The sequence below is a fragment of the Plecotus auritus genome (genome assembly GCF_963455305.1).
Source record: "Plecotus auritus genome assembly, chromosome: 8".
NCBI lineage: Eukaryota > Metazoa > Chordata > Mammalia > Chiroptera > Vespertilionidae > Plecotus > Plecotus auritus.
In genome coordinates, this window is record NC_137782.1 from 128,046,489 (window position 1) to 128,071,847 (window position 25,359).

Below are 25,359 nucleotides of genomic sequence, written 5' to 3' on the forward strand. Positions count from 1 at the left end.
TTGCAGATTCAGCTTGGTTTGGGATTTGTGAGGGGCAGTGCCCCTTTGTGGAAGGCAACTGTGCTCAGAAGGGGCAGTGCCCAAGGAAGGGCTGATGCCCCAATGGTTGGACCTAACATGGCTCTCAGGTTAAGGTTGGAGCCAGAGCCCAGCCTCTCCCTGCAGGGCTTCTTCAGGTGATTAAATGGATTTCTTCAGAACCACAAGATCCAGAAGCCTCCTTTGAAACCAGTGGCTTGTACAGTGTTTCCAGAGTTCCAGGGTCCTTGAAGGTGGCAAGGTCTGCCTAGGTGAGGGTTAAGGGTGGCCAACTAAGGCACAGAATCCCCTCCCACCTCCTCACTTCCAGTTTTGTTTGTTTTCCCTACTGTCTTACAGATGGCATTCAACATAAAAGATTTCATTCTGCTTAAAGTTGAGAATGGGGTCCACACTTAAAACATGTTTTTAAAATCACTGATTTGGGAGTCAAACACTGAATCTGTTTTAGGATTTACCAACCAAATACTTTCCACTGTGGTTAGTTATTTGGACACTGAGCATTGAAGACAGTTACTAAAAGCTTCTTAGCTGCCTGGTGCTGTACACAGCCTACTCCCTGACTGGACAGGGAGAAAGGAGGCAGTGAGATGCGCTGGGCAAGTGCTGGGGTAAGAGTGCTAGAGAAGGAACCATTGTTTCTGCTCGAGTAAGGAAGGCTTCTCCGGAGGCAACATGAGACAGCCAGGTCTCAGTGGACGGGTATGAAGTTGCCAGTCAGAGAAAAGGAAACATATATAGGAGTCCATGGCATGCTCAAGGAATGGCACATCCAGAGTGGCTCCTGTAACATGGCTACAAGAACGCCGTAAATGCTAAGGACTTTGCTTTTTGTGTGTGTGTGTGTTTGAATCGTCACCCAAGGATATGTTTATTGATTTTTTTTTTAGAAAGAGGAATGGACAGAGAGAAAACATCAACGTGACAGAGAAACATCGATGGGTTGCCTCCTGTCCAGAGATTGAACCCCGCAACCTTTCGGAATACCAGACAATGTTCTAACCAAGTGAGTCACCAGCCAGGACGCAAGGACTTTGGTTTTTAGGCCGCGGGTCAGATTTGTGTTTTCAATAAGACCAAGTAGCACTGAAGATGATGGGTCCAGAGCCAGGGAGGAGGCTGCTGCAATCTAGTCGAGCCAAGCAATGCTGAAGGCCTGGGTTCCATGGCCACGTAGGGTGGTCAGCCATTCTGGTGGGTCCAGGATTGACATGGGATTTTCAGTGATAAAATTAGGAGAGTCCTGGGCAAAACAGGATGGCTGGTCACCTGAAAGCCATGTTAGATCCAACCATTGGGGCATCAGACCTTCCTTGGCACCCACTGCCCCAGGCATGCGGCCTTGAACTTTGAGGTAGGTCAAAGACACACAGCCATCCTTTCCCATCAAGTTCCTGAAGCGGCTATCTAATAACTCAATGCCCCCAAAAGGGACCTAGTCCTACCTACCCTGCAAAAGCAGGAATGTTTGGGGGCCCCAGGTGACTGTGCTGAACATTCTGATCTTCCTCTAGGTTGAGGAAGGCCTTGTTTGTCCTTTCGTTTTCCAATGCCTGCTAGAACACCTCAATGGACTGCTCTAAGAATGTACGGCATGGACTCCAATTAAGAGAACTAAAAAGATAGCTCTCCAGCCCTAACCAGTTTGGCTCAGTGGATAGAGCGTCGGCCTGCGGACTGAAGGGTCCCAGGTTCGATTCCGGTCAAGGGCATGTACCTTGGTTGCGGGCACATCCCCAGTAGGGGGTGTGCAAGAGGCAGGTGATCGATGTTTCTCTCTCATCGATGTTTCTAACTCTCTATCCCTCTCCCTTCCTCTCTGTAAAAAAATCAATAAAATATATTTTAAAATAAAATAAAATAAAAAAAGATAGCTCTCCAGCCCCAGCATGGCTCAGTGGTTGGAGTGTCAGACTGGGCACCAAAGGGTAGTAGCAGGTTTGATTCCTGGTCAAGGGCAAGTACCTGGGTTGCAGGCTTGATCCCTGGCCCTGGTCAGGGTGCCTGGGGGAAGCAACCAATATCTCTCTCTCTCTCTCTCTCTCTCTCTCTCTCTCTCTCTCTCTCTCCCTACCCCTCCCCCGCCCCGCCCCTGCTCCTCTCCCTTCCTCCCTCCCTTGCACTCTCTCTAAAAATCAATGAAAAAAATATCCTCGGGTGAGGATTAACAACAACAAAAAACTAATAAAAAAAGGTAAATCTCCAGGTCCTGGGTAGGTAATCCAGCAAAACAAACTTTGCCAGACACAGGTTCTAAGGCCTACGTTTCCCATATGCCTAGGACCACCATAGTCATGACCACATCTGGCAGCCTCTTTTTTCAGACAGCCTCTTTTTAAAAACCAAGGTTCCGTTATAATACAAGGCCGGTCTCCATTCAATAGTTCAGAAATAAAGTAACTCCATGTTATTAAAGGTATCAAATCACACAGTCAGTTAATGCTGCTGTCCGCAGTCAAGGAATGGGGAAATATGATCTTCTCCGTCATTGGTTTTCTAACTATTTTAAGCAACAGGATGTCAAATGCCAAAAAGCAGAGATAGAGAAAAATAGAGCTGCTCCGATGGAAGGAAGGGGCCTGGAGTACATAAACACGTTGTAAGTGCCCCCCATGCCAAAGCATCCAGAACACCATTGGAATGCACCTGCCTGGTGGTTTTATATCAGAAAATGTTTCTTAAGCTCAAAATATGTGCCAGTCACAGAGAGGTACTACATTAGCTCCACAGATGTGAAATCACCTTTTGAAGGACTAAAACATGATTATGTTTCAATACTGTGTAGGTGCTAAGTGTGTTAAAATTTTTATGCAGGCAGAGCTGGGTTCAAATCTTGTTTGAACATGTACTAACCATATGATTAGGATAAATTATTAGAAATCTGATACTCAGATTTCATCATCTGCTAAAAGGGGAGAGTAATAACCTCCTGTCTAGCCAGTACCTTCCCCACTTCACTACCCAGGACACAGGGAAACATACACACACATACAAAGTTTTTGGTCAAGATTCATTGCAAAGAAGGCATAGGTGTTTGGCATAATGCCTGGTGCATGTAAATGTTTAATAAACTCTAGCTACTACCATATGGAGGCCATTTATCAACACAATCCTCAGTTTATATTGTAGGCACCATATAACCCCACTTATTAACTTGCGTGTGTGCTATTGCTCTATCTCCACTGCCTGGCTATTGATACGATGCTGAGCAACCAAGATAAGGGCTCCTTTCAGGGTTTGCCAACCTCCATACAATCTATCATGAGCCTAGTCTCTCTTTATCATATCATGTGCTTGCATTATAGGGCCCATATCATTCTGTAATCATTTCACCTGTGTAAGCTTACCTCCCCAGGCCAATTTTCCCTCTTCAAAGGCAGGACACATGGCAGTTCAGCCATTCAGAAGACCAGCCTCAGAGGGGTCTCTACTGAATGAACTGAACAGCGAGGCTGAGTTACTAATAGAAAAATAATGCATTGTGTTAGCACTGGACGCGAGGGAGGTGGTAGATAAGCATAAAATGTACCACTAGTGGTATGTCCAGGCCCAGGCTTGGCACACAGCTAGCTGGGTTCAAATCCCAACTCTTCCACTTGCTTACTACGTGACTTTGGGCAAGTTGCCTAATCTCTTTAAATCTAGTCTTTTTCTATAAAATGGGGTTCAAAATGCTTAGCATTGGGTCACTGTGAGAATTAATAAAATAGTCAAATGCATTGCTTACCACCGTACCTGGCATTTAGAAAGCCCACAACTTTTCATTATCATCATTGTCATTATCACCATCATTGCTCCCTGCTCTCTAAGTGGTTAAGTCTGGCTAGAGGGTGGAGATATACTCACCTGTGAAAATAATTCACGATTAAGGACGTGGGGAAGTGTCAAATGATCAATACAGCAAAACCTTCATCTCACTCTACCCATAAGACATTTGTTATATCTAAATGTCAAGACAAGGGTGATAGAGACACTAAAAGATAATTTACACACTGAAAGATAAATTATTTCTAAGTGGGAACATGCACTTGGACTACTCAAAGATTTTCAGTTGGGTTGTACTTGAGCTTCTTCTTATAATGCTACAAAGCCAACCTATATCTATGATCTTTTAAAAAAGATAACCATCTGATTTGCTCTAGAAACGTATTCAGCAACACAAACCAATGTAGATAGACTATGGCCATGGAGTCAGGACTACCAATGCTTAAAACCCAACTCTGCCACTAACTGGCCACAGGCACCAACCCTCAATAGCTGCCTCATGTTTAAGTTAGGAATGTGTCTCTTGTAGCATTTGCATGGAGAGTAAACTTGTTTATGTAAGTAGCCTAACACAGACATTGTGGGTGCTCATTAAATGGTGCCAATTATTCCTACATTTCCTCTTTACGATGAAACTGTCAGTCTCCTGTGATGTGTGGGGTGAGCCCCTGACAGGACTGTGGTTGAAGCTGGCACAACAATCACATACATAGCCATAGCTTAGGTTAGGACTGCCTACAGAGGTTAGGATGGTGAGATTCCTGGCAAATACAAATGAACACCTTCTTTACTCAACTCTGCACTGCCAAAAGCAAAAGGGTGGCGGGCAGGGTAGGGGGAGTTACAGACAACAAATATTGGTGATAGTGGGCAAGTGGAACTCTCATACATCATTGGTGGGATTGTAAAATGGTTCAACCACTTTGGGAAAAGATCTGGAAGTTTCTTATAAATTAAATATAACTCGAACTCTGTGACCCAGAAATTCCACTCCTCATTGTTTACCCACGAAAATGAAAACATGTATCCACAAAGAGGACGTTCTCATGCAAGAATGTTTATAGAAGCTTTAGGCAAATTCGTCAATATTCAGGTCTTATAGGATTCCAATTACACCATGGAATCTGCACCCAAAAAGGAACGAACTACTGATACACAAAACATGGATAAAGCCTGCATTGTAGTGGGTACATGAAGCCTTGCATAAAGGCAAAATACTGTTTGATTGTAGTTATGGGATGTTCTAGAACAAGCAAAACTAATAGAGGTGAACAAGTTTAAATGGTATTTGCTTCTAGCCATAGATATTGCCTGGGAAGGAGCATGAGGGGACTTCCTAGGCTGATGGTGATGTTCTCTACTTAATAGGGGCTGCATTAAACAGGTGGGTGTATATCAATTCATCAGATGATACTACCGTAAATTTTGCACCAAGAGAAAATACTGAACTCTAGTTAATAATGTGCATGCTGAGGTGTTAGGTTTGAATTGCAATTTACTTCAAAATGCCTCAAAGAAAACAAAGCGGACTGGTACATGGAAGGATGGAGGAGTGTGATAAAGCAAACCTAGTAAATACCAATGTAAAATCTAGATAGGCCTGTGTATGGATGTTCATCACACAGTTCTTCAACTTTTAAAAACTGTTTGGGAGGGGTGGGGAATAGAGAGCATTTTTTATATGCATATCCTGGCTGACACCAAATTCAGTCATCTAAGTAAGATATTCTTGGACCATTTATATATATTTCACTTGTGGGTTTTTTTTTGGGGGGGGTGGGGGTTTGTTGTTGTTAATACTTATTTATTTTCCCTTTTTTTTAATTTTTTTTTTTTAGAGAGAATAGAAGGGAGAGGGAGAAACAGAGAGAGAGAGAGAAACACTGATGTGAGAGACACATAGATTGGGTTGCCTCCGCACATACCCTGACTGGGGATGGAGCCTGCAACCAAGGTACGTGCCCTTGACCGGAATCAAACCCTCGACCCTTCAGTCTGAGGCTCTAACCATTAAGCAAAACTGGCGAGGGCTGTATATTTCATTTTTATCTGCACCAACCATGTTTATTCGCACTGAGCAGTCCACACGTCTATGAAGAGTGGGTATTTTAGAATCAGACCCCACAGGGCTCAGTGGCTTCTGACATTCCCTTCCTTCCCACCAAGAACTCAAACCATAGCTTGGGGTTCATTGTTCTTCAGTGTAATGGAGGTCTCCATCATTTAAATGATTGGCCTGAAACTTCCTGACATCTCTCCCACATTTCTCCCAGGACTTCAATTACCATTAGGCAGCTAGGACCTGTATACTAGTAAAAGAAAGCCAGGGTCTGGTCCTCACTCCTAATACAGGGCCTCTGGTGACGGGGGTGAACGTTCTGACCTGCTCCCTCCAAAAGGACCCTGGGAGGCTCACTGACCCTCTCTCCATAAAACTGGTGCTGGGCGTGCCTCTTGCTGTGGTGGGGTTGTGGCTACACAGGATTGTTTATAGAAGGTCACATATCTGATTCTCCATTAATTCTTGGTTTAGTCAACCCTCTAATGATTCCTTTTTATAAATAAGAACATGGAGGATCGGGGCATAAATGAAATGCTCTACAACACGCAGCTTGAATTCAACCCCACTGAAACCTAGAATTCTGATCTTCACCCCTCACCACACACTGTCCTGAAACCACCGCTCGTCCCTGGCAAGAAGAAGCCAATTTTACAGATGCCCGTCTACACAAGGCTGGTGAGGAGCACTGAAGGCAGTGGCTTTCCAACTGCAAGCTGAAAACAATGTCGTGGGTCGTAATCAGCAACTTTTTAAAGAATAGAAGGCAGTAGATCTGACTGCATCACATTCAAGAATAAACATTGGTCCCAGAAAGGTGTATCAATATTTATAACTACGTGTTTCTGGCTGTGAGTATGTAGTTCAGAAAATTTAGAGAGCCAATGATTTAAAGATTAGGCCCCTCTAGATCAGAGGTTTAGATCCGAGATTTTATTCCCCAGACTTAAAAAGTAATCCTTGAAAGGAATGGGCTGAGTAAGCCAGCGTGGGGTAGACACCTCTTGAGCAAAGGCCTCTGGCCTTCAAGGGGTAGAATCACCAATAACAGCAGCATAGCCCAGACTGAGGCCCAGGCTCTGGACAGAGACGCCCCAGCAAGGCCCCCTGGGCTGTGTGGCTACATCCAGGGGAAAGAAAGGCAACAGTTCCACACGCTCTGCTCCTCTCAGCATTTTACTGGGCCAACCATAAACAAAAGAGCATTTTCTTTTCTTTTTTAAAATATTTTCATTTATTTCAGAGAGGAAGGGAGAGAGAGATTGAAACATTAATGATGAGAGAGAATCATTGATTGGCTGCCTCCTGCACACCCCACACTGGGGATCAAGCCCACAACCTGGGCATGTGCCCTGCCCAGGAATCGAACCCTGACCTCCTGGTTCATAGGTCAATGCTCAACCACTGAGCCATGCTGCCTGGGCAAGAATTTTCATTTTTAAAAGTACAGGACCCCAATCTATAAAACAGAGATGAATGAAGATGTTTTGTTAATGGAGTATATAGGGAAAATCCCCCTCTGGCCCCAGTTGTGGTCCTAGAGGCACTTCTACTTTGTTTGGTCTTTGTTTGAGAGGTCTTCAGAATTTTCATGTTTGATAGGTTTTATCTACTGAAGTGTCCCTGGCCCTTGCTGTCATTTCATAACTCACAGCCCCAACTAACAAAACATAAGGCTGAAAACCTTGATGTGGACCACTTTCAATTACATAGTCTCATGCTGCCCTCCGCAGTTCCATTGCTCTCTCCAGAGGCAACCCCTATCATTTATCTTGGTGGACATTTCCCAGTTTAAATAATCTTATGTGTGTATGTCCATAAGCAATGGATAGCATTGCTCTGGGGGATTTATTTTTTTCTTCACTGACATTCAACTACTACGAGGTTCACATTCTTCTACAATGTGTCACTCATTGTTTTTTAGATGTACCCATTTTTATATATGCTCATTTATATACAATGCTGTATAGACTCCAACACATGGATATTCCGTAAACTTTCCCAAAATGCTGTCAATTATAAGCTCATTGCTTGAGCATTCTTGGACATGTCTCCTATGGGAGTTTGCTCAAGGTATAGTTGGAAGTGAAATTGCTGAGTTGTCATATACACACATTATCAACTTAATTAGTTATTGCCAACCTCACATCCCAGGATAACAAGTATCAATATTTCACGACATGTGCTTGAAACTTCATACACCTGTGCACATGCACATACATACATGACTTTACAGAATAGAGAGACAAATAAATCTATCTCATGCTTCAGGATGGGATGTAGAGAGCTGTTTTCTGCATTAATTGACCAGTACTCAACTGGTGGGCATTCAGGATTTTCCCTCTTTATACTCTTTCAAGAAACTTTGTGCATTAATACACAAACACACTAATTCTAGTACATGTGCAGAATAGCTGGATCTACCTCTAACTTTACAAAGGAAAAAAGGCTGAGTCCCAGAAAGCTGGGGTGAGGAGCTCGGCCATGGACCCTTCATCAAGTGAAAAACCAAGGGGCTGGGGGCTGGGTTTCCTATCATCTGGTCTCCAGTTCGTTAAGGGGACACTTGCTCTGCTTAGAGAACCAAACATCAATACACAGTATTCCAATACACCATCTCCATTTACACTGTAGAATTTCTGATTATAATGAGGCACCCTCCACAGATAATAGGGTAGTGAAGGCCTGGGATGGGGGCAGGCTGGAGGGGGCCAATGGGGGGAAAAAGGGAAGAGGTATGTAGTACTTTCAACAATAAAGAATTATTTCTTAAAACAAAACAATAAAGATTTAAATAAATAGGCACTCTGAGTTTCACAAAAGTCATGTCAAGTCCTACTGTTTCTGCATGGAAAGGAGGTGAGGCAGCCAAGTCCTTCCCCAGACCCTTCAGCCCCAGAAGGCTGCAGGAGTCAGCCTCTGGGTCCCATCCTTAGTCCAGGCAACTCACATTCACAGAGGCCAAATGCAGATGGGCTCCCAGGACCCTGCCTGAGATCAAGGAAGGAGGCTAATGACCAATCAGTGCAAACTTCAAGAGACAGAGGGACGTCTCTGTGCCTACAATCTCAGGAAAGCGGTGAGAAGAAAAAGAGCCTGTCCCATACCTACTTATTCTCTCCAGCAAACTTATTCACCTGCCTGTACTACAGGCCAGGCATCCAAACCCAACCTGATTTCAAAAAACCTCAGCTGTACCCAGCCAGGGTGGCTCAGTGGTTGAGCATCGACCTGTGAACCAGGAGGTCACAGTTCAACTCATGGTCAGGGCACATGCCCAGGTTGCAGGCTCATTGGTGATTCTCTCTCATCATTGATGTTTCTATCTCTCTCTTCCTCTCCCTTCCTCTCTGAAATCAATAAAAATACATTTTAAAAAATCTCAGCTGAGCATGTGCTGTGCTCTCTGCTCGTGCTCACATACAGGATGTGATCCGTGCAGTCTTGATGCCTGACCTGTGGCAGAGATGAGTTTGAACCCTGACTCAGCCCCTCATTAGCTCTGTGGCCGTAGGCAAGTTATTTGATCATCCAAGCTTCAAATTCCTCACCTGAAAAAATTATAGATAAAATTGGTACCTCCTTCCTTGTAGGGTCTAGTGAAAAGTGAATGAGTTAATGCACATAGGAGCTCAGAAAAGCCCTTACCCATGTTGTAGATTTAGTAAATATTCTGGTACCGGATTAGTTATAGTGCCTGAAATAAAGACAAGGTCCCTGATCCTAAGGAGGTAAATTTATCAGAATGTCAAATAGAAACAATAGAAACAGGTGTGGCCACCAGTCAGAGGGAGCAGCAGGTACCAAAAACGTGCCAATATCGAGGGCATATGAGGGATACTCAAGAACTAGGGGAGGCCCTCACTCAAGGAGCTCTTTGAAGGGCTCAGACACACACAGAGAACAATCCTGAACAAGGTCACACCCTCAGGTCCAGGCTGGGTCCCAAGGCCTTGGCAAACACATACTTTAGTAATCATAGAAAGGTACAAAGTCTTGTTAGACAAACTAGGTCCCTTAGAGGTTCTCAGGCACATAAGCCTCAAGGACACAGGTGTGATGGAAATACCAAAGGCACGTGGTGTGTGAACAAGCCCTATCCCATACCCTCCCCCATTCCCCATCCTCAGGCCTTCTCTGCAAATGCCTCACTAGTGACCAGCTTCTTGGCTCTCTTCTCCCTCAAGCTCTCAAACTTCCTGGTTCCTCCACTGCCCTGGCCGCTGCCCCTTGGGCTCTTTCTCCCACCCTCTAGAAGTGGGTAGCTGTCCCACACCCTTCACCCTTCATGGCCCCACAGATACCTCATCTCTAAAATGGAAGATTATTAGAAGGCTTAAATTAAACAATCTGTGTGACACAACTTAGCTCTGTTCCCTTCTCTGAGGATGCTGCCACCCCCAGACAGCTGGGCCCAACATCCTGGCATCACTTTCAATCCTCTCTCAGCCCTGCCCGCCATATCCCACCTGCGCCACTGTCCTGTACTCTACCAGCTGCTTCACCCCTCCCACACTCTGCATGTACTGCTGATGCTACCTGCTACACAAAGACAGTTCTCCCATCCCTCAAAACCTTTCAGCTACTCTCCAGTGCAGACTGGAGAAAGACTCAATGTTTTAGGCAGGCATTCAAGGCCTTCTGTGATCCAGCCCCAGCCCACCTTCCAATTTCAATCCACCATGGCCCTTTTCTCCAGTCTGATTCAGTCTGCTGGGTGCTGCACCATGAGATAGGAATTCTGTATCCAAATAAGGGGATTAAACAAAGCTTGACAGATTCTTATTGCTCAAGTTCAGAGCCTTTAATACCTTGATATGCACTGTGGCTCTTCACATTCTCCTAAGTTTATTCAGACTTGTAATACTCTATTTTCATGGCGTTCAAGAACAATCTAGGACAATCTGTACCATGTTGTTTCTCCAGCAAGACTTTGGAATGTGCCAGTCAGGTGGGCCAGAGATAGTGTGGCCCATGGCCATGACCATCTTAGGCACGTTTGTTGTTCGTGACCATCATTGAGCAGAACCTCAGCAGGACCATAAAATCACAAACTGAGCCAAGCAGCCTTTCTCAGCACACTAACGGGAAACAAACGCCTGACAGAGAGGCACCGGTTGGGCTGACAAGGATATACTTCTGCCTTAACTGCCAAGGCTGCCTGCTTTCCCAGTCTTCCTGTCTAACCCGTCCCACAGACTTCGTTAAAATTCCTTGTATGCTTAAATTAGCCAGTGTTGATTTCTGAGGCTTCAAACCAAAGAACCTTCACTGATACACAGTTCTTTAGGTCCCAGAGCAAAGCCATCCAAACATCCCACCAGCAAAGGAGCAGCCAGAGCCATGCCCTCCACCATGCTGCCCCACAGGACAGTACCTGTCCCGTCTGGAGTAGACCTCACGAAGGTGGGCAGCATTTTCACTGAAGCAGTGGGGTGGGTGGTAGCTCCAAGCCCTTTCTCCATCTCCTTGCGAAACCGCTTAGAGATCTCCAGAAGGGTCTCATCAGAAAGACGCATGTGATAGAGATACTGGTCAACCTGCAGAAGGGGAAAAACAAGGGTAGACACCTATAAGTTAAATAAAGTACAGTATGCATCTATGTCATAGAACATCACCAGCCCTTCAAAAGAATAAAATCTGTCATAACCAGAAGGTTATTATGTAAGACCATTTAACCAGAATCTATTTTTTAGGACTTTGTATTTTAAAAGAAACTGAACTAAAAATTGAAATTAAAAAAATAGGTTTAATTTTATTTCTGGAGGAAAGACCTATTAGGGAAAAGGAGAATTCTTTTCAGAAACATTGAGTTTTAATGTCTAAGACATCGCTTAAGCCAGAGTTCTTTACTGACCCTCATCTCTTGTTCCTCCACACACACATCACAAGGCCAGTCATGCCAACCTTATCACCCTTCAATGTAGGCCAAGCCTTACATCACCTCTTGCCTGGACTTACACAATCCCCAATTCTACTTTTATCTCGCCCATCCACTTTCCACCCCCAGCAGACTTGGCTTTCCCCCATTAGAACCAAACTCCTTGGAAATCCTTCCAAGGCCCTATATGGTCTGGCCTCCCCTGACCTTCTAATCTCATTGCATGTCACTTCACTCCTATGCAGACTTTATCCTCGGTTCAGTCCCCAACTCACCCAGTTCACACTTCCTGCCCTGGAGCCTGTTCACAAGGGCCCTACAGCTCCTCACCTCAAGCTTCAGCTGCCATCAGACCTCCTACCAATCCTTGAAACCTCTCTCCATGGAGGCCTTCTCCCAATAAAATAGTCAGGTCTCCCATTATTCTAAGAACTCAGACTTTTCTCTTCACAAAACCATCCACAATTTGGAAAAATTTATTTAATAGTGTCCAAATATAAGCACCAAGGGCAAGAAGAGCCTCATCTCTCCGCTCCCTGCATCCCTGGAGCCTAGCACAATGCCTGGTGCACAACAGAGACTCTACATATATAGTTATGCAACCTCTCCTCCCCGCAGAGGCAACTTTCCGTAGTTATTTCATTGATCTTGTTTCCAACATAAATCTACATGAACTTTTCCCAGATTTAAAACCAGGAGAAGCATCAGGAGTCCTTCTCAAACAGTTTGCTTCTTGGAAACACCCGTCTGCTTTGGCCATAAATATTCCCAGTTTTCTCCTACTAGGAAAAGATTGAATAGAAATCCATCCAAGAAGGCACACAGGTTTCCAACAATAAATATCCCTCTTCTCAGCAACAGTGTACACAACAAGGAAGGCTGCTGGCCATGGAGGGTGGGCCTAGAGAATCAGGAACCTTGGACCAGGCCCCAGCTGTGCCCTCAAGGTGTGAAGATGGTGGTCCTCCCAGTCCTGTCAGCAAACTGAAGGACCAGAAGGAGCCCTGCTCCTCCCAGCTCTGAAACTCCAGGATTCCCAAAGGCGAAGCTTGGCTGATGACAACCACTGCTATTCCGGATGGTAACACAAGTCAGTGCCCACCTGCCCCTCTCCCTTACCCAAGTCTGACAAAGAAGCATACATTTTTATTAACTTACCCAAAGTCCTAATTAATATTATAGCCTATTAAAGTTTCCAGCATTTTGAGTCAGGTCTTCTTGGATTTCCTTTTAAACAAACACAGCCTAGGATTTCCAGAGAAACAGCAAGGGATGTTTAATCCTTTAAGAAAAGTACAATCCCTTGTGTCTCCTTACTCACATTTGCTCTCTTACTGGATGTATCCTAATTCCCTATGGGTTCGTGCATGTCCTTCTCTTTGGGCCTGTTTCTGCCCCTGTAGAATAATGAGAGTGGCTCCTCTGAGATCATTTTCAATACCCTGATCAGTACTCATCATTTACCATTCTCATAAAATCCCACAAGGTAAAGATCAGAGTCTGGAATAAAATGCTGAAAGCAGCTGTAAGCAAGGTGAAGGCATCTGATGAATCGAATCGGTCTACCCCTCCTCACGAAGACCATGTGGTTATAATACAGCAAAATCGGCAGCCACCATCCTCCCACAGGGTGGGAAAGGGTGAGTAGGAGCAGAGAAGTGGTAAAGGCCCCTAGCCACTTCTCTCCCTCCCCAGCCAGCAGAGAGATCAGGCTTGTCATGCTGCGTTTTCAATTTGGAAAAATGAGGATTTCCCAGAACTCCCTGTTGCCAGCATTTATTAAAGAGCTGCCCCAGAGTAAGTCCACCAGTCTAAATCAGGAAGAATCCAATTGTCCATTCTGTTTTCTGATTTTAGGCTCCTGGTACCTTACTTGTCTTGAGCCCACTGTTTGCCTCAGCCTCCCAGCCTGTGTGGCACCAGCCCCAGCCCAAGCTGGGTCACTGATGTGGGGTCCCAGGATGCTCCTGAGGAGGCCTGGCCTCCCCCACAATGTTGTTTGAGGCTTACCAGGAAGTCAAAGGGTATAGCTTCAGACAAGTCCCCTCTCTGTTAGTGCATGGGAGACAATCTCTGGTGACCCCGGGCCCAGGACAACTTTAATCACTGCAGAGGCTGCCTGTTCCAGATCCAATGACACCTGGGCTGGTCCAAAAACACTGCCTCATGGCTTATGCATCTTGGTGTGAATGTACAAAGTCTGGGACCACCAGACAGAGGTCAATACCAGGCCACATCCAGGAACAGCCCAGGATGACCTCATGGGCAATAGTAATAACAGCAAACCCTACGTGGCACTATTCTCAAGGTTTTCACACTCATTAAGTCATTTAGTTCTCATAGCAGCCCTGTGAGATAAGTAGTGTTATAACCACCTTCTACCAAGAGGGAAAGGAAATGTGCCCAAAGTCACATAAATACAAAGAGCCAAGCCAAGATTAGACTGGGCACCTGGCTCCTCTGTGTTCTTGTACACTCTGCTAGATGAATACCCCTCTTCTGTTGGACAACAGCAAGTTTATACAGGCCAAATGGCACTGTGGGACATTTAAGCTAACCACACCCATTAAAAGGCCATCTTCTGCCCCACTGGTGTGGCTCAGTGGTTGAGTATCGACCTATATACCAGGAGGTCATAGTTTGATTCCCGGTCAGGGCATGTGCCTGGGATTGGGGGTTCAATCCCCAGTAGGAGGCATGCAGGAGGCAGCCGATCAATTATTCTCTCTCATCATTGATGTTTCTATCTCTCTCTCCCTTCCTCTCTGAAATCAAAATATATATTTTTAAAAATAATAAAATAAAATAAAACAAAAGGCCATCTTCTCTTGCCGCCAACCCCTGGATGCAGACACGAAGGGCAAGCAGGCGCGGGCACAGCCCATAGGGCTGGCCTGGTAAGTCAGAAGGAAGCAGGGGCAGCAGACATGTCTCTGGCCATTATCATGAGTTTGACACATGACAAAGTTGGAGTTCTCACATTACTACTTTCCCAAAGAGAGAAGGAGAGGGCTAGAGGCTCGCTGCCACCCACTCCCTACTCCATAGTTGGCCCTGGGTGTTGCAAAGGAAGCAGGAGAGTTCCTGCATGGGAGAGCAGAGACTGTACCACAAACATGTCAAACTCAAAGGCTAACATGGGCCAAATAAACAAGGTTCAAGTTTATGTGGGCCGCAAAAAAACAAAAGCTTCAATTTTCATAGAAACATAGGTTTATTTCGATAGAGACATGCAGAATACAAAGAGCTGAAATATAAGAGTAATCGCTAACATAAAATAATAGAACATTTTAATAAAAATTAATCTTTTTTCTTGAAGATTAACTTACCAGACACTGAATAACTGCACAAATTAATAAGCGTAATGCAAATAAACCTATTTTTTTTTTGTTCTCCAAAAGCGAAATATTTCCTGTTACGCACACCAAACAAGTCAGTCCAAGACTAATGACGTGGCAATCGATTGCTAAAATATTTGCTGCTAGTATTAGTGGAGAGAATGGTGCACCTGCACATAAGGCGATTAGGGAAATGAATGCAACACAATTATAGTAACAGTCATTAGCGAACATTGTAGTTCATGTTTAATAATTATGTATAACAGGATATTGTAAAAATTAAGTTACCAGAATTTTTTTTATTAGAACATTTCTTATATACTGTTATATTGCCTGGGCCGAAAAAACATTCATTGTGGGCCGCATGCAGACCGCGGGCCACGAGTTTGACATGCTTGCTGTACCGCCTTCTAAGAGGTTATACCATCACATCTTTGAGTGTGAGAGCACATTCACAAGGAAGCAAAGGTGGAGTGGCCACAATTCTACAGTGGTCATTCTTAGTTTAACTTTGATGTGTAAGCTGTGACAAGGTTTGTGGGAAATCTAGCTGATACTCCTCATCGTTAACCGTCAAAAACTCTAACAAGTTAAATAGTAAACCTTTACTCAGTCCTGATCTCCCTTACCCAAGAGATTATAATCATCTTTCAGTGTTCAATGACAGATGAAAATGATAGTTTATTATCAGCTAAAGTTTATCAAGCCTTTCTTACCTGCAAGACACCAACCTATGGCTTTACTGATTTGACCTCCATTGTCCTTTTGGGTGTGTGTGTGTGTGTGTGTGTGTGTGTGTGTGTACTATATACATTTTTTTATTAATTTCAGAAAGGAAGGGAGAGAGAGATAGAAACATCAATCAGCTACCTCCTGCATCCCCCCTACTGGGGATTGAGCCCACAACCCGGGCATGTGCCCTGATCAGTAATTGAACCGTGATCTCTTGATTCATAGGTCACTGAGCCACACTGGCCATGCATTCATTGTCCTTTTGTAACAGGTCACTTGGTGGTGAGGGGCAGAGCTAGAAGTGAGGTATATCTGGCTCTAAAGCCAGACCGCTGGACCAGCACCCTCACCTGTCCTCTGGATCCTCTTAGTATGGGCAGACACTCTCTGCCCTATGGTTTCTTGGATGACCCCAAAGCCTTCATTTCCTCTCTGTCACATGAAACTAAGAAAGGATGTGAAACAACTGTGAAAAATGCGACTATAGCACCTTGGCCCAAACTTCCCTCTTGCACAACATGATGGTGTATCCACCCTGAATTTATTAGGCTATTCAGGGAGGGATGATTAATTACCTAATGCCACAGCTTCTTAAACACAACACTGGGGCCCACCCAGCCATGGCGGGCACTGCTGTGCTGGGTGAAGGGTGGCCAAGGGAGGCAGAAGTCAGAAGCTAGAAGCAGCCTCCATACAAAGAAAGTTTTCCCAGAATAGGGAGGAAGTGAATGCACTTTGCAGAATCCTGCCAACATTCACCCACAGTGCAGCCAGAGGGAGGGAGCACCAAGCCCAAAGTCATGGGAGAAAGTCATTTAGGAGATAACAAATGTGCACGGAACAGGAGGACTTAGGCTAGAAAATACTCACTCTTAGAAAGGAAAGGCCCTTGGGAAACAAGTTCAATTCCACTGAACACAGACAGCATTCGAGTCTGTCTGGTTTGTCTCTCTGACCCCAATAAGTCATCAGGCCTGAGTTTGAATGCTTCCAAGCTAACAGGCTCACTACTTCTCTAAGTTAGTTAGTTTCTATTGTTGGTCAGCTCTATTTCCTAGAAAGCTTTTCTTCAGTCTAAGATAAATCTATTTTCTGATAACTTCTGTTTTAGCCTCCATGCTGCCACTTGGGGCAAGAGTTCCCAACGTGGCTGCATATCAGAATGACACTAGGAGTTTTTTTTAAGAAATTTTAAGAAATCCTAAGATCTGTTTCAAACTAACCAAATGGATGCTTTTAGGGCTGGGTGCTTGAATATCTTCCCCTCTCTTTGGGTTGATACACACCAAGTCAATAATGTGATAATGGTGGGCTGTGTTCTGGCCAACATTGCTCAAGGTCATTTTTACCACTTTTCTGCCTGGGATCTTTGAAAGTCCGTATAGTTAAGATATTAGGCTAAGCGTGAAATGGTTGATCCTGGGTGCTGGGAATGGAAAGACAAACCTTGTACTTGTTGGGAATTATCAAAGCAGAATCATTCAGGCCAAACTTCATTTTGTAGCTGCTGGTGGTAAAGTGTAGGCTGTGGCACCGGAAAAAATCAATGTTCAAATCCTGGCTCTAGCATGTGTATAGGTGTGTAATATTGGATGAGTCACTCTCTATCTGAGCTCATTTCCTCCCTATGTAGGGATGCATAGCCCTACACAACAGTCACTGGCATAAATGGGGTGGTGAATGTAAAGCTCTATAAACCCTCTTTTATTTGCACCCCTTCTCCTTTCTCTCCCACAGTCCCCTTGGCACCCTTGGAGGATCAAAGACATTTCTTAACTCTATGTAGTCACATTCGGGATTAACAAAAAGAGGCTATTTCTCCCAAATGTCCCTTCTCTTTCTGTGGTGGGTGTGTGGCCTATTACCTTGGACCACTTCTCTTTAAATCTCTACTGGGGAGAAAAAGGGAGAGAAGGGGTCATTCCAGGCTGGGGAAACAGAGGTAGGCCAGAAACAAAGCCTGGCTGAGGTATGGGAAGGCCACCTGCCTGCATAGACAAGGGTGTGCACTAAAGAGAAAGAGATAGAAGTTTCAGAGGACATCTACTTAGCAATACTGAGGAGATTAGAACTTCCTCACTGGGGCAATTTGGGTTATTTTCTTTCTTCCCATAACACACGCTTCCTCTACAAAATTATGGGTAGAGGCATGAAGAGCTCTAAAGGAAAATTAACCCCAAACTCCTTATGAAATAGGATGGCATCCCAAGTGGGAAGCCCATCTCCTTAAGGGCCCACATTTTCCTCCAGACTAGCACTAAATGGAGAGGAAATCATGTCACAGCAATGCTGCAAGGAATGGAGGGAGTAGAAGGTCACTTCAAAGTGTACAGTAGCCTGGTGGGACAGACACAGCCCCTACCAGGCATGCGGAAGCCCTGGAAGGAATGGCCTGGGGGTGAGATCTAGAAAGGGATCTCAAAGAAACTGAGGCCAGGGAATAGGCTTGACCCAAGGCCACACACTTGAGATTAGAATATGGATCCCAAGACACCTTAGTCTACTGTTAAAAACAATAAATGGCAATCCTACTACAAGTCCTGAAGGGCCCATGTCATCCTGCAGGCTAATTCCTATTAATGGCTGGTGCTACTGCCTGGTTCCTGAGTCCCAGTGGGAAAATGGTCCTGATCAAACTATTTATATGTAGAATAGAACACTATTCCAACTTTGACAGTTGGTTATCTAAAGTACTGTAAATCCTACCTTGAATACCTTAGGCAATTTCCAAGGGAAGTGAAGAAGAAACCTTAAATTTCAACATCTAAATCTTTAAGATTCTACTTTCTTTCTTTGAATTCCTTCTTTCCCCTACCACATTGCAAATGGGTTGTTGGCTTTTGTATTTGCTTTATTTTAGTATCTTTTGAATATTTTTTTTCTTTTGGATATTTTTCTCTGTAAGATGGCAAGTGTGTGTATGTTCCATCGTGCTTCAAGATAAAATGGGTCAGAAAGCTGTGTTTTTGCAAAGCAGTTCCGTATCTAACCCCTGAGTCACTGACCACTGCTAGGACTCCAGCTTCTCCCATTTTATAGCCTTTATTGAAAACCAGTTTATGCAAAGCACAATGGTGTACAGGAACATAATTTAAAAAGAAATCAATTCTGGAGATGGATAGTACAACAATAACAACGCACACACTCACAAAATAAATTTTTAAAGAAATCAAGGTCCCTATTCCCTAGAACTTTACAAGATAGCAAGAACTCAGCTCATATTATAGATCCAATAAATGTCTCTGAAATGGAGGGATGGGTTTCAGTAGATAAAAAGGCAAGCACAATGTCAGGCCCCCATGGGAAGTGTCACAGGTATGAATAAGTAGTCTGTGAGACCAGCATTCAGGGGAACTTGCTTCTGGGTTAAGAATATACACATATATAAGTCAGTGGATGTATGTTGACCTGGAGATAGTAGGGAGATCATATGAAAAGGTTCAGAGGTGTGGGCAAGCACAAGATCCTGGAAGGAGACTATGAGTTCTAGGACCAGAAAGCTACTCACCATCACTATATAACATTACCTCCTAAATGCAATGTCTTCATAATTAGTATGATTTAATCCTATCACTTTTAATCAAGGGATCATGGGAAGGAAGGATCATAAAGATCACCCCACTGAGTAAAGTTGCACTGTTGTTCACTGGCCAGTCAATTCTCTGTAGGGTTAATGTCAGGAGAAAATCTGGCTGCCCAGACTTGCTGTGCCTCCTGCTACAGACCAATGAAATTAAAATGACCAACTCAAGGAGAATCGTCCTTTTCAAAAGTATCTATATATATAAAAAGCCACTGCCGGCCCGATTGCGGGGTGGGGGGTGGGGGGTGGAACCAGCTGGCTAACCTTTTGCGGCCCCTCCCTGCAGCCAGCCTGGCCCTGATCGGGCAAATCTAGGTGGGCCTGCCAGCCGGCTGGCCAACCTCCTGCCGTCTCCTTCTCACCCTCCTCCCCCTCCCCCACCCCCGCAGGCCCGGCCCCGATCCCCAATCTGCCCCTATTGGAGCAGGGCCAGCCGGACCCACCCATGCATGAATTCGTGTACTGGGCCTCTAGTATGTGTGTGTGTGTGTATATATATATATATATATATATATACTAATTTCAGAGAGGAAGGGAGAGGGAGAGAGAGATAGACACACCAATGATGAGAAAGAATCATTGATCAGCTGCTTCCTGCATACCCCCTGCTAGGGATTGAGTCCACAACCCAATCATGTGCCCTGACCTGGAATCCAACCATGACCTCCTGGTTCATAGGTCGACCGACGCACAACCACTGAGCCACACCAATGGGGTAAGAGCTGTCCTTTTTGCCTTGACTGTCAAGAAGCTCAGAGCTCTGTACTCAACTCCAATGAACCACTCTCAGTCTTAAGTTTTTTTGGCAATCATTCCTGCCTGTTCTATGACTCTTGTTCTAGGAATTTTTTTTATGCCAGGAATTTTTTTTTTTTTTATTGGAAGCTGAACCATATCACCTAAGCCTTTTAGTAAGCAGACAGAAATACATGATTGAACAAATGCTCATTTCTACAGGACACACCCTCCTGGTAGAAGAATGAACTCAAGTGACCAAACCGGATAAGAAAGCAATTCCATAAGTATATAAGCGTCAGGGCCAAGGACACAGAGGCACCGCTGGACTTCCTTTCTCCAGTCTTTGGGTATTTCTGATTTAGTAACTAAAGCCTTCTCTCTAGGAAGTGCTGATGAACACTAGCTAATTCCTACCTTTCAGCTTCTTCTAGACCTCAAGCAGACCAACTGATTGAATTTAAGTTTTCCTAGTACTCGTGTTCTTGTCCTAAAGATACAATAAGGTAATATAAATAGTCAAGAAATATATATGGCTCCAACCTATATTCTTCCTAGCCTCTCCAGAAGAATTTTAGGAAACACCATACCCTCTTGACTAGCCTTTTCTGTTTTAATTCAACAAGTCAAAACAGGATTGGAGGTGCAGGGCAGGGATACTACACAGCGTAAAGAATGCATCCCCTACCACCACATGTAACAACATACATAAGAGAGACACCATATTTAAATCCATTTATACTAAGGACAGAAATAGACCTATGCTAGTACAAGTCAGCATAGTGATTAAGTAGTGGTTAGTGCTGATGCTGGTGCTGAGATGTTCTGGATCTGGGTGGTGTTGTTTCCTGTGTATATAATCTCCAATTTAAAAATGTAGGAAGAACCCAGCCATCATGGCTCAGTGGTTGAGCATCAACCTATGAACCAGAAGGTCATGATTCGATTTCCGGTAGGGTCACATGCTTAGGTTGCGGCCGTGCAGGAGGCAGCCAATCAATGATTTTCTCTCATCATTGCTGTTTCTATCTCTCTCTCCCCATCTCCTTCCTCTCTGATATCAATAAAAATATTTTTAAATAAATAAATAAATAATAAAAATGTAGGTGGAAACAAGGGCAAGGCATTGACTAAGCCCTAGTCTATCCACTATGCATGGTCAGAGAGCCAAAGGAGTTCAGAGTTCAAGAGAGGTCAAACCAGAGGGAGAGCCATAATCTAAATGCAGTCACACATGGCCTTCCAATGACTATGTGCTCACACCTATTTGCAACTTAGTTTTGAAAGAATTTCATCCCTGGCCAGTGTAGCTCAGTTGGTTGGGCGTCATCCCATGCACAGCTGACCGATGTCTCACTCTCACATGGATGTTTCTATCTCTCCCTCTCCTTCCCCCTCTCTAAAAGTCAATTAAAAATTTTTTTAAAAGAAAGAATTTCATATTTTTTTGTGCAATTCCTTTGCCAGTGTTTTACTACAAATCTTTGATGAGGAAACCAAGGCATGGAGAAGCTTCCCAAATCAAGGCAGGACCCACACATCTGGTGGCCAGGTGAATGCCCTAACCTGGGGCACAGGTGTAAGCATCCTAGGAAAGCCGGGTAACTGCTGTCAGTGATCTTATTAATAATAATGTCACTGTGGCCAGTGTGGCTCAGTTGGTTGGGTATAGTACTATGCACCAAAAATTCACCGGTTCCATTCCCAGTCAGGGAACATGCCCAGGTTGCAGGTTCAATTCCTGGTCAGGGTGCGTGCAGGAGGCAAGTGATCGATGTTTCTCTCTCACATCAATGTTTTTTTCTCTCTCTCTCCATCTCCCTTCTTCTCTCGAAGGAAAGGAAGGAAGAAAGAAAGGAAAGAAGGAAGGAAGGAAGGAAGGAAGGAAGGAAGGAAGGAAGGAAGGAAGGAAGGAAGGGAGGGAGGGAGGGAGGGAGGGAGGGAGGGAGGGAGGGAGGGAGGGAGGGAGGGGATGGGAGGGGGACGGGGGAGAGGGGGAGGAAGAAGAAAGAAAAGAAGAGAAAAGAAAAGAGGAAAAGAAAGAGAAGAAAACAATAATAATGCCTTCAGACTCCTGAGAAGACAAAGGCTGTGCAAAGAGCAGCAAAAAGGATGAGTGGGGTAGGAAAAGACAGGGCAGATACTGGATTCTATTGTTTTTTAAAATGTTTTTATTGATTTTAGAGAGGGAGGGAGAGGGAGAGAGAGATAGGAATATCGATGAGAGAGAGACATCAATCAGCTGCCTCCTGCACACCCCCCAACTGGGAATCGAGCCCACATCAGGGCATGTACCCTGACAAGGAATCAAACCAGGGACTTCTGGGTTCATGGGTTGATGCTCAACCACTGAGCCACACTGGCTGGGCCAGATTCTGGATTCTTTAAGGCTCCAGTCCTCTGAAACACAGCTAACCAAAAGGAATAGATAAGCCACAACACTCTTTGATGGGACAAGGCGGACCCTGACTGGGGACTAGGACCCACCCTGCCACCTCTGGGAGACTCCAGCTCTGAGCGCTGTGTACTAACAACCCTGGGTGGCAGGGTAAGTGTGGAGCTGACAGGCACTCCTCCAGGATCCTGTTGCGCGATTGTGAGTCACAGGGTTTCCTGTTCTTCCAGTTCTTGCTCTGAGCTGCCTCAAATTACAGCCAGACAGACTTCGGGCAGCAGCACCTGTCAGGGGTCCAGAGATGGGCATTTGGGACAACCATCACGGGACCCTCCTGTCCTCAAACATTTTGTTCCGAGTGTGGGGCAGCAGTACAAAGGAATAATATGTCCCAGTTGTGCATGACAGTGGCACAGTTCATTTACCCACACATATTGAATGAAAACTAAATTGAATGTGCCAGAAACAGGCACTGAGGACACCAGCATCAAGGAAACCCCAGGCTTTGCCTACAAGGAGCTCAGTCTATTGGTGGGAGGCAAATATGTCAACAAATAATTACAAACTGAAGGTCAGGGCAGAGATTAGGCAGTTTCTTTCACTGTAATAAAATACAGATTCATAATAACTTAAATCTTTTTTATTTAAAAAAAGTTTTAAATCTTTATTGTTGAAAGTATTACATATGTCCCCTTTGTTGTCTATTGACCCCCTATAGCCCGCCCGCACCCCCCACCCCAGGCCCTCACCACCCTATTGTCTGTGTCCATGGGTTATGCATACAAGTTCTTTGGTAGATCTCTTCCCACCCACCCACCCACCCACCCCTGCTTTCCCTCTGAGATTCGACAGTCTGTCACACACATCAGTACAATTCTGAGGAGTGTTTGTCTTGCAAAGGTTAGGAAAGCGTATATGCTGACCCCATGCTTAGGATGTCCTCCTCCTCTGGCCTAACAAACTCCCATTTGCCCTTCAGGGCCTCTCCCCAAATGCCTCCCCAAATTCCCCAGCCATGCCGCCAAAGCACTTCTGACACCTTGTGTCTCTCACCCTCACGGGTCCCAAAAGACTAAAGACACTGACTTTCTGTTCCCAACTTCATATTTGTGATGCCAGCAGCTATCTCAGTACCGAGATATAGTCGGCGCCCAAGACGTATTTGTTACGGTTACATACAAGGGGCCACGGGAGTGCCGAAGAAAGGAGCAGAGTAACTTGGGTGAAGGGCAAGAACTGGCTCCTCCAGACTGCCAGGGGCTCTGAGCTTGACCTTGTTCTTCAGGTCTGGGTCCTTGCTGTCCACGATCCTGGCAGCAGCGCAATTTCCTCTCCATCTACCTGTCCGCCCTGGCCAATACCCCAGGTCCCCTAAGGGTCAGATTCTGTCTCCCCTGGACAGCCCCCACTCTCACCTGGTGCCCACTGTCCACCTGCTGGACCAGATCCATTTGTGTCTGTGCTTCTGTACCATGTTCATCCCCAGACCTTCCCAGTCTGCTGTCCCACCCACAATTATACCCACCATAGGTCCCATTTGCCTGGGACAATCTCAGTTTACACTGTGGTAGCAGAATAACTATTCATGGTGCCTCATTTCACTCTAAAGAGTGACCAAGTTTGACCCAGCCAGTGTGGCTCAGTGGTTGAGCGTCGATCTATGAACCAGGAGGTCATGGTTCGATTCCTACTCAGGGCACATGCCCGGGGTTGCAGGCTCAATCCCCAGTGTGGAGCATGCAGGAGGCAGCCGATCAATAATTCTCTGTCATCATTAATGTTTCTATCTCTCTCTCCCTCTCCTTTACTCTTTGAAATAAATAGAAACATTTTAAAAAGTGACAGAGTTTGGCCCTAACTGGTTTTGCTCAGTGGATAGAACATTGGCCGGCAGACTGAAGAGTCCCGAGTTTGATTCCAGTCAATGGTACATACCTAGACTGCAGGCTCAATCCCCAGCCCTGGTCCAGGCAAGTGTGGGAGGCAACCAATTGATGCGTCTCTCACATCAGCATTTCTCTCTGTGTCTCTCCCCCTCCCTTCCACTCTCTCTAAAAATCAATGGAAATCTATTCTCGGGTGAGGATTAACAAAACAAAACAAAAAAAAGTGACCGAGTTTGGACAATATAAATGATTGGGTCACCCCAGGTACAGGCCACAAAGCAAAGCCTGCCTCTCTTCTCAGGGAACCCACCCCTGAACAATGAGATCTCATACTACACAAAGGGTGCTGAAAGGAACAGGATGGGAACTGAGCAAATGGGTTCTTGCTCTGGAGCTTAGGCTGGTCCCCGGTGCACAGCACTAAGGGACACTTTTCCTCATCTGTAAAATGAAGGGCTGGACTAGATAACCCAAATGGTCTTCCTTCTCAACTGCACCTGACTCATAATCCCATGAAGCTGACACACAAACTGGCCATCTCTAGTTATCCCGGGAGCCCCAGGCTGGGGATCAGAGCCTGGGCTCTGGAGTCAGACTGCCTGGGTTTGAATCCTGACTTGCCCTTGGGCAAGGACAGTACCTTCTGTGCCTTGGTGTGTTCATCTGAATACTAGGTAATAACAGTGTCTACCCTGGAGGGCTGTTTGCGGAAGGCCTGAGTTATAGTTAAAGACCCTGCACTGGGTAAGTGCTGCACTGTTTGTTGTTTTAAGACCTTTGGGAACTGAGGGGAAAGGAACTGATGGGACATGACTGGAAGACTTCATTGGGAGGGGTTGAGACAGGAAAATTGGGGAGGAAGCAGGAAGCAGAAGGGAAAGTCCCTCAAATGGAAAAAAGATAAGTGGTAGCTTCTAATGCCCTCATTTCACCCTAATTAAAGCTG

The 25,359-nt window shown here is 45.1% G+C and overlaps 1 protein-coding gene across 1 annotated transcript in view; it reads right to left on the reverse strand.

Moving 5' to 3' along the window:
• Window positions 1-25,359, reverse strand: part of HK2 (hexokinase 2) — a 64,527-nt gene that overhangs the window by 32,662 nt on the left and 6,506 nt on the right. Inside the window, exon 2 of the mRNA XM_080684676.1 lies at window positions 11,241-11,403. Coding sequence (XP_080540802.1) covers window positions 11,241-11,403 — 163 coding nt within the window. The remainder of the gene's footprint in view (window positions 1-11,240; window positions 11,404-25,359) is intronic.